Source organism: Ctenopharyngodon idella, chromosome 15, assembly GCF_019924925.1.
Source record: "Ctenopharyngodon idella isolate HZGC_01 chromosome 15, HZGC01, whole genome shotgun sequence".
In the NCBI taxonomy this organism is placed as follows: Eukaryota; Metazoa; Chordata; class Actinopteri; order Cypriniformes; family Xenocyprididae; genus Ctenopharyngodon; species Ctenopharyngodon idella.
The window spans coordinates 35,512,463-35,529,317 of record NC_067234.1 but is presented as its reverse complement, the minus strand read 5'-3'; the positions used below and the strand labels follow the sequence as shown (position 1 = coordinate 35,529,317).

At 36.1% G+C, this 16,855-nt stretch overlaps 1 protein-coding gene across 1 annotated transcript; it reads right to left on the bottom strand.

The window, feature by feature from the left end:
* Window positions 1-10,638: 10,638 nt before the first annotated feature.
* otx5 (orthodenticle homolog 5) lies at window positions 10,639-14,575 on the bottom strand. Its single transcript, XM_051862549.1, has 3 exons — window positions 14,215-14,575; window positions 12,914-13,065; window positions 10,639-11,379 (listed from the first exon to the last, which is right to left on the bottom strand). The coding sequence occupies exons 1-3, from the start codon at window positions 14,309-14,311 to the stop codon at window positions 10,729-10,731; spliced, it is 900 nt and encodes a 299-aa protein (XP_051718509.1). The 5' UTR covers window positions 14,312-14,575; the 3' UTR covers window positions 10,639-10,728.
* Between the last annotated feature and the right edge of the window lie 2,280 nt (window positions 14,576-16,855).

Here is a 16,855-nt window from a genome sequence, read left to right as displayed (position 1 = left end):
GTTCGATTCATCTTGCTCTGTTTGTTTACCACTAGTGCATGTTTGTGGGCGTGGTCTGTAAACCCCTCCCCCTCACTTCCTAATGGACTCACTGCAGAACCGCTGGTCGGGCCTGAGCACAGGTGAGACTCACACACACACACACACACACACACACATCATCATCATCTGACCATCATCTCTGCTTCCACAGAAACCAGCAGAGCTCACATGACTTGTTCACACTCAACCGCCAGTCTTCCACAGTCATTCAGTGCAAATGGCTGTTATTGTGTGTGTGTGTGTGTGTGTGTGTGTGTGTGTGTGTGTGTGTGTGTGTGTGTGTTCACCTTCTCCAAGGTCTGTGTGGTTTGTCCATCTGTGTCATACTGGGGGATTTAAGTCCGATCCGTCTGTCTGCATCTGCAAACTGCTGACAGACACACGGCAGATTAACAGAGAGACAGACAGGCGAGACGATCAAACGCTGATGCTGAGGTGTTTAAAAGACCAGAGAGACACATCTGCATGTTTGTCCAGTTACAGTAAACCACTGAAGTTGGTCACCATCTAATCAAAAGGGAACATATTGTAGTGTTTATTATGAATGATTTATCTGTGATTGTTTTAAATTCATGATCCTGGTAATCTTGAATCAGAATAAAAGCAACTTCTCTTCTCTGATGATGAGGGCGGGGCAACCTGTCACTCACATGAGATCCACCAATAGCAAACCACAACCATCCAATCAATTCCCCACAGACAAAATCAAGCCCCGCCCTACATTTGTTCTTGTTCGAGAAGCAGTTTCACTCAGATATACGGCACAAATGGGTAAGAAAAAAAGTGCAACTTCCCTTTCATGCCGACTTTAAAGGCCAAATTAAATTAAATCCATTCTGTGCTATCGTGTCTCTGGACCGGAGCTACGGCGGTTCGTGTGACACTAACATGAAACCAGAATTCATTCGCCCCAATGGAAATCATATTTACACTCTGAATTGTTCCCTGTCCTCTATATAGTGCACTGTCTGAATCGTTCCCTATCCCCTATATAGTGCACTGTCTGAATCGTTCCCTATCCCCTATATAGTGCACTGTCTGAATCATTCCCTATCCCCTATATAGTGCACTGTCAGAATCATTCCCTATCCCCTATATAGTGTACTGTCTGAATCGTTCCCTATCCCCTATATAGTGTACTGTCTGATTGTTCCCTGTCCCCTATATAGTGTACTGTCTGAATCGTTCCCTATCCCCTATATAGTGTACTGTCAGAATCATTCCCTGTCCCCTATATAGTGTACTGTCTGAATCGTTCTCTATCCCCTATATAGTGTACTGTCTGATCGTTCCTTGTCCCCTTTATAGTGTACTGTCAGAATTATTCCCCATCCCCTATATAGTGCACTGTTTGATCGTTCCCTATCCCCTATATAGTGCACTGTCTGATCGTTCCTTGTCCCCTATATAGTGCACTGTCTGAATCATTCCCCATCCCCTATATAGTGCACTGTCTGATCGTTCCCTGTCCCCTATATAGTGCACTGTCTGAATCATTCCCCATCCCCTATATAGTGCACTCATTGTTCCACATCCCCTATATAGCGCACTATGTGCCATTCACCATGTAGAAAATAGTAAATGTGTGAACAAATGTCTGGTTTCAGCCGCAGCTTCAGTGTCTGTTTATAATGTAGTGGGCGGGGCTTCAGATACTAAAGAGCATTTGATTGGACAGAAAATCTGATGAGAAGCTGAAATGCAGAGTGATGTCATCAAAATCATTAATCCATATTGGCGGAAGTGAGAGACTAAGTTTTGAAAGCTTATATCCTCTAAATGTGAATTTTGTCATTGTTTTGGAGAGCTTATTGATAACATTAAGGCTAACATATTCACACTAAAGAACTTTAAGAGATCTACTAGTTACACACATTAGGATATCATCACTAACTGGAGATGAAAATGTAGTTTGTGTTTAAGTGTAAGAGTGTGTGTGCTTGTGTGTTTAGTGTAGGGCATGATAGAGATTAACCTTGTACACACACACACACACACACACACACACACACACACTTAGTTTTCATTTCAGTGTAGGACATTTAATAAAGTAGAATGTGGCTCATGTACTAGCGAGCGCCATTTTAGTACTATTTATATACTATTATTAGTATTAGTATGTACTGATATGTTGAATTAGTTTTTATTTTTATATGTTCAGTTTTCAAGTCAGCTTAATTTCTATATCACTTTATACAATATAACTTGTTTCAAAGCAGCTTCACAGTAATAAACAGGAAAATAACAATCAATGATGCAAACTTTATCAAATATGAGACAAATTCACATTCGGCTGTAAAGCAGCTCTAAAGGGACAATAGAGTCACTGTCTTTTAGTTTGTTTTAGTAATGTTGTTAAGCGCTTTTGTTTGTTTGATATGTAGCTGTAATTTATTTTTATTTCAGTTTTAGTAATTCCAGTTCTTGAGCTTATTTGATTTCAGTCAGTTGCCAAGGAAACATTTCAAATTTTTGTTTAAGTACCAGTATAAGCACAGTTAGGCCTAAGTGTATTTATATAGTATTTTAGTTAATGAAAATGACTTTTAATAGTCTCATTTAGCAATTACAGCATTGATATACATAAAGTCATACATGAGAAATCAACAAAACAACAGAAAACACTTCATACTCCAGTACTGTTTTCTGATTGGTCAATTCAGTGGTAAAACTAGTTCCTGTTATTTTTATATGAAGTCAATTATAATGATCATAGAGTAACCCAAACACATGCGTGTAAAAACACATCTTTTCCATTCTCCATAATTCATGTTTTCAGTTTCTAGCGTCCCCATAAGAAGGTTTTGTCCGATTGTCTCCTCATGTAGTCTTGCTGCAAGTGCTTTGATTGGTGGAAACCGTGGCCCGTCTGTGTCACATGACACATTACATCACTGGATTGAGGTCAGGCCTGGATTAGACAGAGAGAGAATGGAGAGATTAGGAGCTGTTAGTGCTCAAAAACAGGAGGAGAAACCAAAGAGGGAAAAGGAGAACGAGTGAGATGACAGCGAGACACATTAAACATATGCACTCACTCAAACAGATTTAGTGATTTAGTTTGTGTTCACATGCATCTTAATGGCCTGTTGGTACCAGTCGCTTGTTTGTAAAGAGTTTTTCCAGCTTCAGGATGAAGGTCCTCAGTGATTTAACGTTACTTTTATATTCAGTGATTGTTTCATGATGTTCATCCTCACTGGAGGATTAAACAGATTTCTTTGCAAAATAGCGATACAGTTCAGTTCAAACACATGATGTGTATTATTGTGAAAATGAGTCACAGCCACAGAAAAATAATATATAGATTAGAAGAATTGAATAAAATCTATAAATATATTGACATTATTTTTTAAATTGTATATAATTCATTGTTTTATAATTGCCTGATCGAATGCATATCCGTCACTGTTTTGAAAATAATTCTGTTTTTAGATGAGATAATGTGAGGTTTGTTCAGACATGATTTTATAAACACTCATTATGTAATACTCGTGTTTGATTAACAATTAGAGCTTGATGTGTAGAATTATAGAGGAAATGATGTAGAATTATTTCATCAAACATGCAGTAACTGTACATGAAGATCAGGAGAGTTCCACTGATGATTGTTTGAAAATGAGAGAAGAGAATGAATTCAGACTGTACGAGAGTCACTGCACATATACTGTACACTGCTTAACATTTATATGTGTCTCACTAGTAATATTCCATCTACAATATGTATTTTATAAATATTTTATATTTATACAAGGCTTTTAGGACCATTAATGTATTATAAAATTTAAATAATAGTAACAATATTAACTATTAAAAATAACATTAAATATAGCTGCTAGCAGCGATGTTGGGGTCCAAGCCCCGGTGGCTCTAGTGAAACTGTACATGACTGGCAACATGCATTTAAAGCGGGTAAATTTAAAAAGGCCTATGTCAAAGTCATTTGAATAAGCCACATTTACTGCAGCCAACCACAACAGCCACATTAATGATATCATTTAAGTTTAGATGAATTTCATGTCATGACATGTTGACCGACTTCGCATGAATTCACAAGCAGCAGTATTAAAAAGTTCAGCACGTGCGATTTTCACAAACCCTCGAAAAGCTGACTTTCTGTTTGGCAGACCATATGACTTGCGGTGCGAAAGATGTTAAACTCAATAAGCTCTATATGTGTACCGAGTTTCATACATATACATGCAGGATATGATATATGGACAAAGTTTTCAGAGTGAATTCAAAGCGGTGCTGTAGAGCCCCCTAACACGGGTATCAGCTTCTGCCCGGCCCTAATGGTCGACGATTCTGATGTATGTTCATAATTATCATTATTATATTTTTATTTTACTTTTACTCTATTCACTGGAGTAATTTTGGTGTAAATGAATAATATATAAAATATAATTATATATTGTATAATATATAATATGCATATATATATGGGTCGAAGACGAATAGGGGGTTTCAAGCGTCAAAAAAAAATAAAAGTGTGATACAGCTCTACATTTTGTTTTTTTCCCCCGTACATTAGAATGTATATGTATATTTTTCTGAGCAAAAAAAAAAAGACTATAATACATTTTTACCATGATTTAAAGAAAACACCCACTAAAATGTCATTCAGTGATATATTAGTTCTGTCAAATCGATTAATCGTGATTAATCAATTAGTCAGCTTTTTTCACGATTAATTGCATCTAACATAAAAGTTTGTACATATATTATAAATGTGTATATATATGCATTATATATATATATATATATATATATATATATATATATATATACACATGTGTGTGTGTGTGTGTGTGTGTATATATATACAGTTGCAAGAAAAAGTATGTGAACCACTTGCAGAATCTGGGAAAATGTGAATAATTTTAACAAAATAAGAGCGATCATACAAAATGCATGTTATTTTTTGTTTAGTACTGTCCTGAGTAAGATATTTTACATGAAAGATTTTTATATATTCGACAAGAAAAAAAAAGTTGAATTTATTAAAATAATCCTGTTCAAAAGTATGTGAACCATTGATTCTTAATACTGTGTGTGGTTACCTGGATGATCTACAACTGTTTTTTGTTGTGTGATTGTTGTTCATGAGTCTCTTGTTTGTCCTGAACAGTTAAACTGCCCAATATTCTTCAGAAAAATCCTCCAGGTCCTGCAGATTCTTCAGTTTTCAAGCATTTTTGCATATTTGAACCCTTTCCAGCAGTGACTGTATGATTTTGAGATCCATCTTTTCACACTGAGGACAATTGAGAGACTCAAACACAACTATTAAAAAAGGTTCAAACATTCACTGATGCTCCAGAAGGAAACACGATGCATTAAGAGCCGGGGGGTGAAAACTTTTGAACAGGATGATGTCGAAATTTTTCTTAGTTTGTTTAAATATCTTTTTTTTTTTTTCACTTAGTACTGCCCTTTGGAAGCAACAGAAGATACTTGCATGTTTCCCGGAAGACAAATTAAGTACAATTTACCTTGATATTCAAATTCAAAAGTTTTCACCCCCCGGCTCTTAATGCATCGTGTTTCCTTCTGGAGCATCAGTGACTGTTTGAACCTTTTTTAATAGTTGTGTTTGAGTCTCTCAATTGACCTCAGATAATCCGAGATAATCCATCCACCTCACAGGTGTGGCATATCAAGATGCTGATTAGACAGCATGATTATTGTGTCGTCGATTATAAACGCCGTCTCCAAAGGCATTTCAGAGAATTTGGCCTTACATCCAACCGGCCTCACAACCGCAGACCACGTGTAACCACACCAGCCCAGGACTTCCTCATCCAGCATCTTCACATCCAAGATCGTCTGAGACCAGCCACCCGGACAGCTGCTGCAACAATCGATTTGCATGACCAAAGAATTTCTGCACAAACTGTCAGAAACCGTCTCAGGGAAGCTCATCTGCATGCTCGTCGTCCTCATCAGGGTCTCTGGAATGGGCAGGCGTATGTTATGGACAACGAACACAGGTGCATTTTATTGATGGCATTTTGAATGCACAGAGATACCGTGACGAGATCCTGAGGCCCATTGTTGTGCTATTCATCCACGACCATCACCTCATGTTGCAGCATGATAATGCACGGCCCCATGTTGCTAGGATCTGTACACAATTCCCGGAAGCTGAAAACATCCCAGTTCTTGCATGGCCAGCATACTCACCGGACATGTCACCCATTGAGCATGTTTGGGATGCTCTGGATCGGCGTATACGACAGCGTGTTCCAGTTCCTGCCAATATCCTGCAACTTCGCACAGCCATTGAAGAGGAGTGGACCAACATTCCACAAGTCACAATCAACAACCTGATCAACTCTATGCGAAGGAGATGTGCTGCACTGCATGAGGCAAATGGTGGTCACACCAGATACTGATGGATTATCTCAGCAAAGGAGAAGTGCTCACTAACACAGATTTAGACAGATTTGTGAACAATATTTGAGAGAAATAGGCCTCTTGTGTACATAGAAGAAGTATTAGATCTTTGAGTTCAGCTCATGAAAAATGGGGGCAAAAACAAAAGTGTTGTTTATAATTTTGTTCAGTGTGTGTGTATATATATATATATATATATACACACACACACACACATATATATTACGTATTTGCACACATATATTATGTATTATGTATTCGCGATTAATTGATATGACTGCACTAATATATATATATATATATATATATTTTTTTTTTTTTTTTTTTTTTTTTTTTAACTTTGATTTTTACCTTAGTCATTGCAGTAATTTTTATGTAGTCTTGAAAATAATGTCACAGAAAAAATCTTAAAGGTTGAATGTAAAACTGAGCTTTAATTAATATTGCTGGTCATCAGCAGGAATGATGAATGTCTGAACCTGTTTAATCTGCACTGAACCGTCTCACAGGAGGTGGAAACTGAAGGTCTTCATGAAAGATGGAGATCAGGTAATGTCTGTCCAGCGTCAGTCACTCATGAAACTCACTGAGTGACACAAAGCTGCTCTGATTCGGATGAGAAGACACTGAAGAAAAGATATGAGAGTAAAAGAGACTGGGAAAGAGTAAAGTGAGAGACACAATAATCCAGACTAATTCACTTTGTACAACGCTGGACCGTAAGAGGATTGAAACATTTTCTAAATTAGATCAGTAAAAATAACAAACTGCAAACCAACACAGAGACAGACAGACACTGTAGACAGACACAGACAGACAGAGAGACAATCAGAGATGAAGCTGATGCAAGTATGTAATTATAGTCATCCCTCTGTGCAAACTCAGTAACACTTCACAATAAGGATCAGTTATAATTAATTATCATTAGTTAACTACATTAGTTAAATCAGCTAATGCAGTGGAAGTATTGTTCATTGTTAGTTCAAGTTAATTTCAGCATTTACTAACACGTTATTTTAAAACAGCTGTATCTGTTAATATTAGTAAATGCACCTTGAACTAATATGAATAAGCCATGAACAGTTGTATTTTTACTGACATTGACACAGATAATAAATGTTGTAGGAAATATATTGCTCATTGTTAGTTTATGTTATCCAAGGAATTAACTAATGTTAAACAATGAGGCTAATTGTAAAGTTACATTTCAATTCTGCATTTCAGAGATAAAAGCCAAATGTAAACTTACCATCAAAAGACTGATGGAGATATTTCATCACTGTTAATATTAGGCAACTGAACTAAGCTTTAGCTTTAATGATGTTTTTATTTATTTATTTTTTTAAGTGATAAACTTCATAATGACGTGTGTGTCTACAATGAACATTTAAACAGATTCATTTACATGTCATGGGATTTTTGAAAGAATAATTATTAAAAGTGTTGAAGCCTGAAGCTATGAGAGTCTTTATAATGACAGTCAATCCAATTAGTTTGTGTTTTACAGGTGAGACACGACATGATGATGATGATGATGATGATGATGATGTGAAGGTGACATTCAGGATCTTTTCTTCAAATCAGGCTGCAGGTATTATATGTGTTTATATCTATTTTTAAATATGGAGGAATTTATTTATAAATATGGAGAGTTTTTATTCATAAACACAGCAATATGTGAGAGTAGACGTGTGTGTAAAAGAAAATAGAATAGATATACTTCAGTCTTAATTAACACACACTCACATTCAGACACACACACAGCCATGTTCATAATTACTATTGGAGTAAAAAAAAAAAAAAGAAAAGGTTCTTTATTGTCATTAATGGTTCCAAGAAGAAACTTTAACATTCCATTTCACAGAAGGAAACAAAAAATGGTTCTTTTAAGAGCTGATCACTGAAAGATTCTTTGAGGAACCAGAAATGGTTCTTCTATGGCATCAATGTGAAAAAGAAAAAAGAAAAACCTTTGGAACCTTTATATTTAAAAGTGTACGTATTTATTCATTCATTCTGCCCCACGTGTGTGTGTGTGTGTGTGTGTGTGTGTGTGTGTGTGTGTGTGTGTGTGTGTGTGTGTGTGTGTGTGTGTGTGTGTGTGTGTGTGTGTGTGTGTGTGGGGAGGGGGGGAGGGGGGGATTAGGAATCGATTAAAGGCAAATTGGAGGAACCCCGGCTCTGATGTGTCTGTGGATTAGAGGGAAAGAAATGAATCATATTTTAAGTCCTGAGAGTCTCTGAGCCCGTCTGCACTGAACACGCCATATGTTGCATCCATCCAGATTACACACACACACACACACACACACACATACACACTTCTGTGACCCTTCCTTCCATGTCAACTTGTTTCTTTTTGCATCTCTCTCTCACAACACACATGAGTGACCAACATGGGTTAATAAATTTGTGTGTACATGCGTGTGTGCATATGTGTGTGTGTGCATGTGTCTGTGAGTCTGTGTGTGTGTGTGTGTGTGTGTGTGTGTATGTGTGTGTGTACTGTATGTGAGTATGTGTGAGAATGTGCACATATTTGTGTGTATGTTTGTGTGTGTGTGTGTGTGTGTGTGTGTGTGTGTGTGTGTGTGTGTGTGTGTGTGTGTGTGTGTGTGTGTGTGCACGCAGATGTCTCTATTGAGAAAATTTCATAAAAATATTTCCAGTTCATAATTAATCCCAAATTTAAATGAAACAATTTGTGCATAAAGAAAATTTAATATATGATATTTAACCATTTAAATAAAGTTTGCGATTATTATTATTTATTATTGATAAAAAAGTATAAATTTATATAACAAATAAAATTTGTTATATTTATTTTTTTTTATTTATTTTTTTTATTTATTTTTTTTTTTGTTTTTATGTGTGTATTTATTTATTTGTTTGTTTGTTTGTTCAATTGTTTATGTATATATTCCCTCATTTATCCTCTCAACATTCCAGTAATTTTGGTGTAAATTAATAGTCTTAAAAATAATGTCACAATAAAGTCTCAGTGGTCCTAAAAATCTGTTTTCTTATTGATATTTAACAGTTTTCATGAGACTCCGCCCATTGGTTTTACTGTTTTGAAAAGATCTTATTTTGTTTTTTAAATTGGCTCTAAACAAAAAGACTTAATTACAAAACTAACATAATCGACTACTCCTGTGTTTATGGAAAGAAATGTTTATTTATAACTCATTGAAATCTACAAGACTCTAAAAGCAAACACAATGAAAAAGCAGGACATTACAAACAAAGACAGAAAAGAGTGTTGATTTGAAAAAAATGATTTTGTACAAACAAACATTCACAGCGTTGGAGCCTATAAAACCTGTTAGCGAAACCCCTGAGATTGACGAATAAAACAAACACTGATTGTTGGCAGAATCTAAACGATAAGAGTCAGAGAGTTTAATTCCATGTAACTCAACACATCATTTCATTCAAGTAAAGTCTGACATTTAAAAGAAAGAGTGCGTGGCGTCAGAATGACAGTAAATACGTCTCAAACAGGTTTAGAGCTGCAGAAGAAACAACAGATGTTGTGATCTAATTATAATATCAATTAAAGAAACATATAAAACACACATGTAACATCTCGGGCTCTAGACGTGTCTATCTGACACAAAAGCACACATTCATCTTCCTTCTTCAGTATCAAAAGCAGCTTATAAACATATAAGAATATGTTTCATGGGATTCTGAAGGATGAAACATCATCTAGTCCTAAAACAATCAGACAGAGCCTTTGCAGTACAGATGATGATTGTCAGATTGAGGTGTAAGTCACTGCTTTACTGGACGAGCTAAATAATTAAGAACCTGCTCGTTTATCTATCATCTACCAGCTACACTTCATTCGAAATAATCAAGACAGACACTAAAGGTCTGTTTACACCAGTAACGATGACCATATCAGCGTCCACGCTGGATTCTGATTGGCTGTCAATGTTTTATCATTCATCGAGTGATTCCAATGATATCGTTCCTCTGTGTCGTTATCTATAAACTATAAATCTATATCTTTACTGTTGTCATCCTCGGTGCTTGACAGTCAGTTTTACCTCTGTCCACGCTTCATTTGTGCTTCAGAATATGGGTATGACGTGATCACCCTGATTCTTAAACATAAAGGTTCTTCATCGATGTTTCCGTGAAGAACCTTTAACACTTCTACTGCACAAAAGTTTCATTTTAAAATGCACAATAAGAAAACTGTTCACTGAAAGGTTCACAAAAATGGTTCATTTGGAACCTTTATTTTTAAGAGCGCACTGACTTTCCCTTCTAAACGCCCTACAGGACCTGGAACTTCCAGGAGTTTTGGTCCTTGTAGTCCAGACAGTCCGCGGCGCTGAAGTTCAGTTTCCAGGACGCCGTTTGGTCTTTGTAGTCTAAGCAGTCGACGGCGCCGAAGCCCAGCGACGCGGCGGTGTAGCCCTGAGACGACAGCGACGCGGGCGACTGGCTGAGAGCGCCGCTCATGGAAGAAGCGGTGATGGGGCTGAGAGCGCCGCCGGTGGCCGACAGCTGCGGGTGCATGGGAGACAGGTATGAGCTGCAGTCCAGCCCTGTGAAATAGGACGAGGAGGTGGCGTAGCCTTGCCCGTAGGCCGGGGCCTGTGTGTAGGTCATGGGGTAGCCGCCGGAGCGCTGCAGGCAGGGCGTGCCGGAGACCGAGAGCGGGTCCGGCAGCGGAGAGATGGAGGCCGGGCTCCAGATGGACACTGTGGCGCTGGTGCTGCTGGAGCTCGGGGTGATGGCCGTGCCGGGTGGAGGCGGAGGCGGTGGAGGGCTGTAGGGGCCGTTGGTGCTGGCGCTGGCCTCGCTGACGCTGGGCTCACGGGCGGGCGAGGACTTCTTCTTTGGGGGTCTGGGTTTGGTCTGACCGCTGGTCTGCTGCTGCTGCTGTTGACGGCACTTGGCGCGGCGGTTCTTAAACCACACCTGCAAATAAACAGACAGTCGGGTTACAGACCAGGACGCATGTAATGTCTTTCTAACGCATGAAAGAGGCTGTTATCTCTGCTCGTGAACTTCTCAAGTGTGGTTTAAAATTCATTTATTTTTGTTTGTTGTTTATTTGTATTTTTTATGATGTGTGTGTGTGTGTGTGTGTGTATATATATATATATTAGTGTTGTCAAATCAATTAATCGCGATTAACATCTACATCTAACTTAAATCTTTGTAAATATGTGTATATTGTGTGTGTATATATATATATATATATATATATACATACACATACATATACATATATATTATATACATTTATAAAGTTTTTAGTTAGATGCGATTAATCTAACTTACAAGTTTGTAAATATGTGTATATTGTACATACATATACATACATATTATATACATTTACAAACTTGTAAGTTAGATGCGATTAATTGATTTGACTGCATCAATATTTTAGAAATACAAATAAACAACAAACAAAATAATCAATTAATCGTGATTATTTGATTACTCACAATTAATCGATTTGACAGCACTAAAATATATATATATTTAGGAAACATTTTACAATAAGGTTTAATTTGTTAACATTAGTAAACTACATTAGTTGATATGAACTAACAATGAACAACACTTTTAACAGTAAGCAAATACTTTTTTTGTTTGTTGTTTATTTGTATTTCTGAGATTATATATATATAGTGCTATCAAATCGATTAATCATAATTGATCACATCTACCTTAAAGGTTTGTAAATATATAATATACACACTCATATATACGTGTGTGTGTGTGTGTGTGTGTGTGTGTGTGACAAATATACCACAAAAACTGATTAATCGTGATTACTTGTAATTGTGAGTATATATATATATATATATATATATATATATATATATATATATATATACTATTATAATATATACTATATTATATATACATATTATATATATACACATATATATACTCACAATTAATCGATTATATATATATATATATATATATATTTACTTTACAATATATTTACTTTTCATTTGTTAACATTAGTTAATATGAACTAACAATGAGCAACACTATTAAAGCATAATTATTTATCTCAGTTAATGTTAATTTCAGCATTTACTAATACATTATTAAAATCAAATGTTGTATCTGTTAATATTATTTAATGGCCCTGAGCTGACATGAACTAACAATGAACAGCTGTATTTATATTAACTAACGTTAACAACGACTAATAAATACATCATGTAAACATCATGCACAATAACATTTTTGCTTATTGTTGGCATATGCATTAACTTGTGTTAACTAATGGGACCTTAGTGAGTGTTAGCTGTGTGTGTAATTAATTACTAAAGAATTATATAGGTAATTAATTAACAATCAGTTGCAACTGTCGAATCTGATCAAAAAGTAAGTCGAATCTTGTTCTGAATGACGATCACCTGCTAAATCTGACCATCTAAACCTTGAGCTCCTGGTGTTCTTGAGCTGTCAGGTGTTCTGGACTCACCTGGACTCTGGACTCGGGCAGGTTGATCTTCAGCGCGACCTCTTCCCTCATGAAGATGTCCGGGTATCGCGTCTTGGCGAACAGCGCCTCGAGGATGTCGAGCTGCGCACGCGTGAACGTGGTTCTCTCGCGCCGCTGTTTGCGTGGAGTGTCTGAAAATAAACCACATAAACACCAACAGTTCAACATCTCGTCTTCAATGTACATCTATCTATCTGTCTATCTATCTATCTATCTATCTATCTATCTATCTATCTATCTATCTATCTATCTATCTCTGTCTGTCTGTTCCACAATATGTTCGAAAATATAATTATAATCGAATCTCTTTTTATTCCACCTAAAAGCATGAATTTATGAATTATCTATGAATAGTTTTTATTTAGTCCATAAACCTTATAATCAATGAAACGACGCGTTTTTGAATTTCTTAAAATAGTCTAATATTTCCGACTCTGTGGATTAATAAAAATATATAATTGTTTAACTATGATTGATTAAACTGGAAACTCGCATTAATGATCTCAATAGCAGCACTGATTATGATATTCATCCGTGTTAATTATGTCGCATTTGGCATTCATCTCAAACGAACAGACTTTTACGAAATAAACATCTTATATTATATTATTAGGTATATTAGGTATATATTATCTTATATTATATTATTTATATCATAATTATCGAAACCATGTTTTTATTTTTAAAAACAATTGAAATTGTCGATGTGAATTTTCACATGAGTTCAGTTCATCATTCTCATTTTCATATTTTAAAAGCTCATTTAAATGCATATTCGTTATTTTGACTGAACATTCGGTTTTTAACGAATTTATTCAGAAATTCTATACAAGGTAAATTAAATATTATCGATTTATAGGCCTAATCTACAAACTTTATATATTTTCGATTACAGTAACTGTATTTAGTCGTGATGAAGAATTATAAACGCACAATATTTTTCATCATTCTGAGAAGCAAAATAATAACTCATAAATAATAATAATAAAAAAAAGTTTTAATATTTGGAGTGCAGCACATGATGTTTCATATTTATATTAAAAGCGCATTTATATTTATAAATACTTCATTACAAGAGTTGTAAACTATTTTTTTTTTTTTTTTTCAGTTCTATGTCGTTTTTTAAACTAGTAAAATAATACAAATATTAAGGATAAGCCGATCTTCACTTTTACGCGCATTTTTACGCGCATTAAATATCACATCTGACCTTTAAATTCTCATTATGACATGATAAATGCATAAATCAAAAATGAAAACGGAGTTAAATAAATACTTACTGGGGTAACCGACGGCGGAGTGCAAGAGATCCATCCCGGTTCCGGACAGAGTCAGGCCGTTGACAGAGTAATGAGGCTGTTTCATGTAGGACATCATGACTATAAACTCTGTCTCTCTCTCTCTCCTCCTGTCTCCCTCTCTCTCCCTCTCTCTCTCCTTCTGGCTGTAATGGATCTTTAGTTTTACGCACGCTGATTGTCTGTCAGTTTAAAGTTGTTTTGTTTTGTTCTGTTTTGATCTGAGATGCTGTATCACCGTGTGTCTCTCTCTGTGAGCTCCAGCGGGCATCAGTAGTCGGTGTGACCGGTGTCCGGTGCGGGTGTTCGGTGAGTCGGGCTGCGGTCGGTGCGCGTGTCTTCGTCTCCGTGAGATAGTGTTGAAGTGAGGAGGAGGAGGCGGCTAATTAGAGACGGACAAGACCTGAACAAACCCCTCCCTCCAAACCTCCCTCCATCCTCCCTCTCTCTCTCTCTCTCTCTCTCTCTCTCTCTCTCTCAGATTCAAGAAGTTATATAGGGTACCCTATATATTTGCGCAATCAAGTATTGTGTTTGAATAAAGTATGTAAGTTAATAGTGTTTGTGTGAATCTTGTTTGACATTATGTTGCTCGAAATTTGAGTTAGTTTGAGATTTGACATCATTTATTTATCTAAACTAACACTCGCTTGAATTAAGACGCAATAAATCACTACCCAGCAAACAAAAATAGCCTATATTTTTGCTTACGTTGTCATTAAGTCATTTCTGAATGTTCTCCGGACGTTCAAAATATCCAGTTTTTAAAATGTTATGCGAACATTCCATTTTATCAACGAACATCGAACTAAAATATTTTTAGAACTTAAAACGTTACTTATTTGTTATTTTGTTTCTCTTTGAGAACATTATAAACGAACGTTCTAATGACGTTACTGGAACAACGTTCCTTCATAACCTTGAGAGAACCTTGTCAGAACGTTAGCTTCGCTATTTACATTTTTTATTTATTTCAAAGATTTAGCCTGTTTATTTTTAAATGTCTGAAACATTGAAGAACGGGCCTGTCTGACCTTAAGATGTATTTATTTGGCGCTAGATTCAATCGTTTCAACCTCTGATAAAACGAGATTCACATCGCACGAGCGCAAAATAAATCGCCAGTCCAGTTTAATGGTCAGAGATGTAATGATGGACTGTCTAATCGATAATATGACCATGTTTTAGTTCAAAGTAACTGTTACGCGTTCAGTTTCAGAGCAGATTACACGTCACAACCGCACAAAAACACATTTCATTATTTCACATCGCTGCAAAACACTGAAATAATTGGAGTGTGTGTGTGTGTGTGTGTGTGTGTCCAAACGGGATTAAAGAAACAAAAGGACCCAGTGTTCCACAAATCCCACAAATATCCACCACCATCAGCATCATCTCTCTCTCTCTTTTCCTGTTTTTTGTGTTATAGCCTAATGAATGTTCATTTAAATTCATCATCTGTGTCTTTTGTGATCTTATATTTATATTTAGACTTCAGTTCGATCACAGATACTTTCCTTAATTAAGTGCGTTTTGCGCACTTAAATATTAATAAAGGTAAAACCATGTACACGCATATTTTGTAGCCTAATTCAAAAATAATAATCATAATAATTAAGTTATTTGTTCTTCTTGTTGTGATTTACTTCCGCTGCCAAAACTAAGAAAGTACAGCAAATAATAATTAAAATCCATCCGCTCGTTTCGTTTTCGAATGTTCTTTAATGTTCGCCAGTTTCTCTGCTGTAATTTACAGCATTATTCTATTGCAGACACTAGCTGTGTGTGAGTTTAGTGTCGTGAATCTCTGCTGTGTGACAGTATTGTCATATGATTGTCAGGATGTAAATGAGTGTGTGTAAAGCGGATTCTGCGCTTGTTAATTGAATCGGATTTCTTCTAGTTTCAAATCCACAGAAACTCTATAAGGGGTTTATCTGCAGATATAAAGAGACACAGACAGTATAACAGCCTCTGTTCAGACCTTTCATATCTGTCATATCTGTTTCATAGGTTCACCTGAAGCTCAGGCCGCGTCTCGAACTGGCGGAATACAACGCGCATCATCATCATCATCATCTTCATCATCATCACAGGATCAGGATTCATCGTGTCTGAAGGAAAGTTGGTGAGTTGAAACTCTTAATTTGGGTGGTAAAACATCCAAAAACATGCACGCGCACGCACGCGCTCACTCTCAGACACCTGTTGGCGACCTTCGGCTTCTTGGTTAATATAGGGTGAATTCAGGGTGATTGGGACACTTTTTACCATTGAGATGACTGGACTGGGGAAAAGTGTCTCAGTCAACCTGATATAACTAGACACTGTATATCTAAAATTATAATATTGCTTTAGTTATAACACTTTCTGAACAAGTGTTGTATACTTTATAAAACTCCCTCTTTTAATCTGTAATATTAACCCTTTTCTCTAGAAATGCAAAAAGTAATATATATATATATATATATATATATATATAGTAAAATAAAAGGACAAAAACAAATAGATTTCTTGAAAAAAATTGCAATATTTTATTTTTATTGCAAAGTTATAATGCTCTCTGGAACGACAACCATATTTAATGTTATTAAAATAATCACGTGTGTTAGAGATCTATCTA

Bases quoted from the DNA above. Each gene is read 5' to 3' on its own strand.
- otx5 (XM_051862549.1), bottom strand. From the start codon at position 14,311: ATGATGTCCTACATGAAACAGCCTCATTACTCTGTCAACGGCCTGACT. The intron at 13,066-14,214 runs GTAAGTATTTAT...GTTTATTTTCAG, and splicing joins CTCCGCCGTCGGTTACCCCA to ACACTCCACGCAAACAGCGG. The intron at 11,380-12,913 runs GTGAGTCCAGAA...GTTTATTTGCAG, and splicing joins TGCCCGAGTCCAGAGTCCAG to GTGTGGTTTAAGAACCGCCG.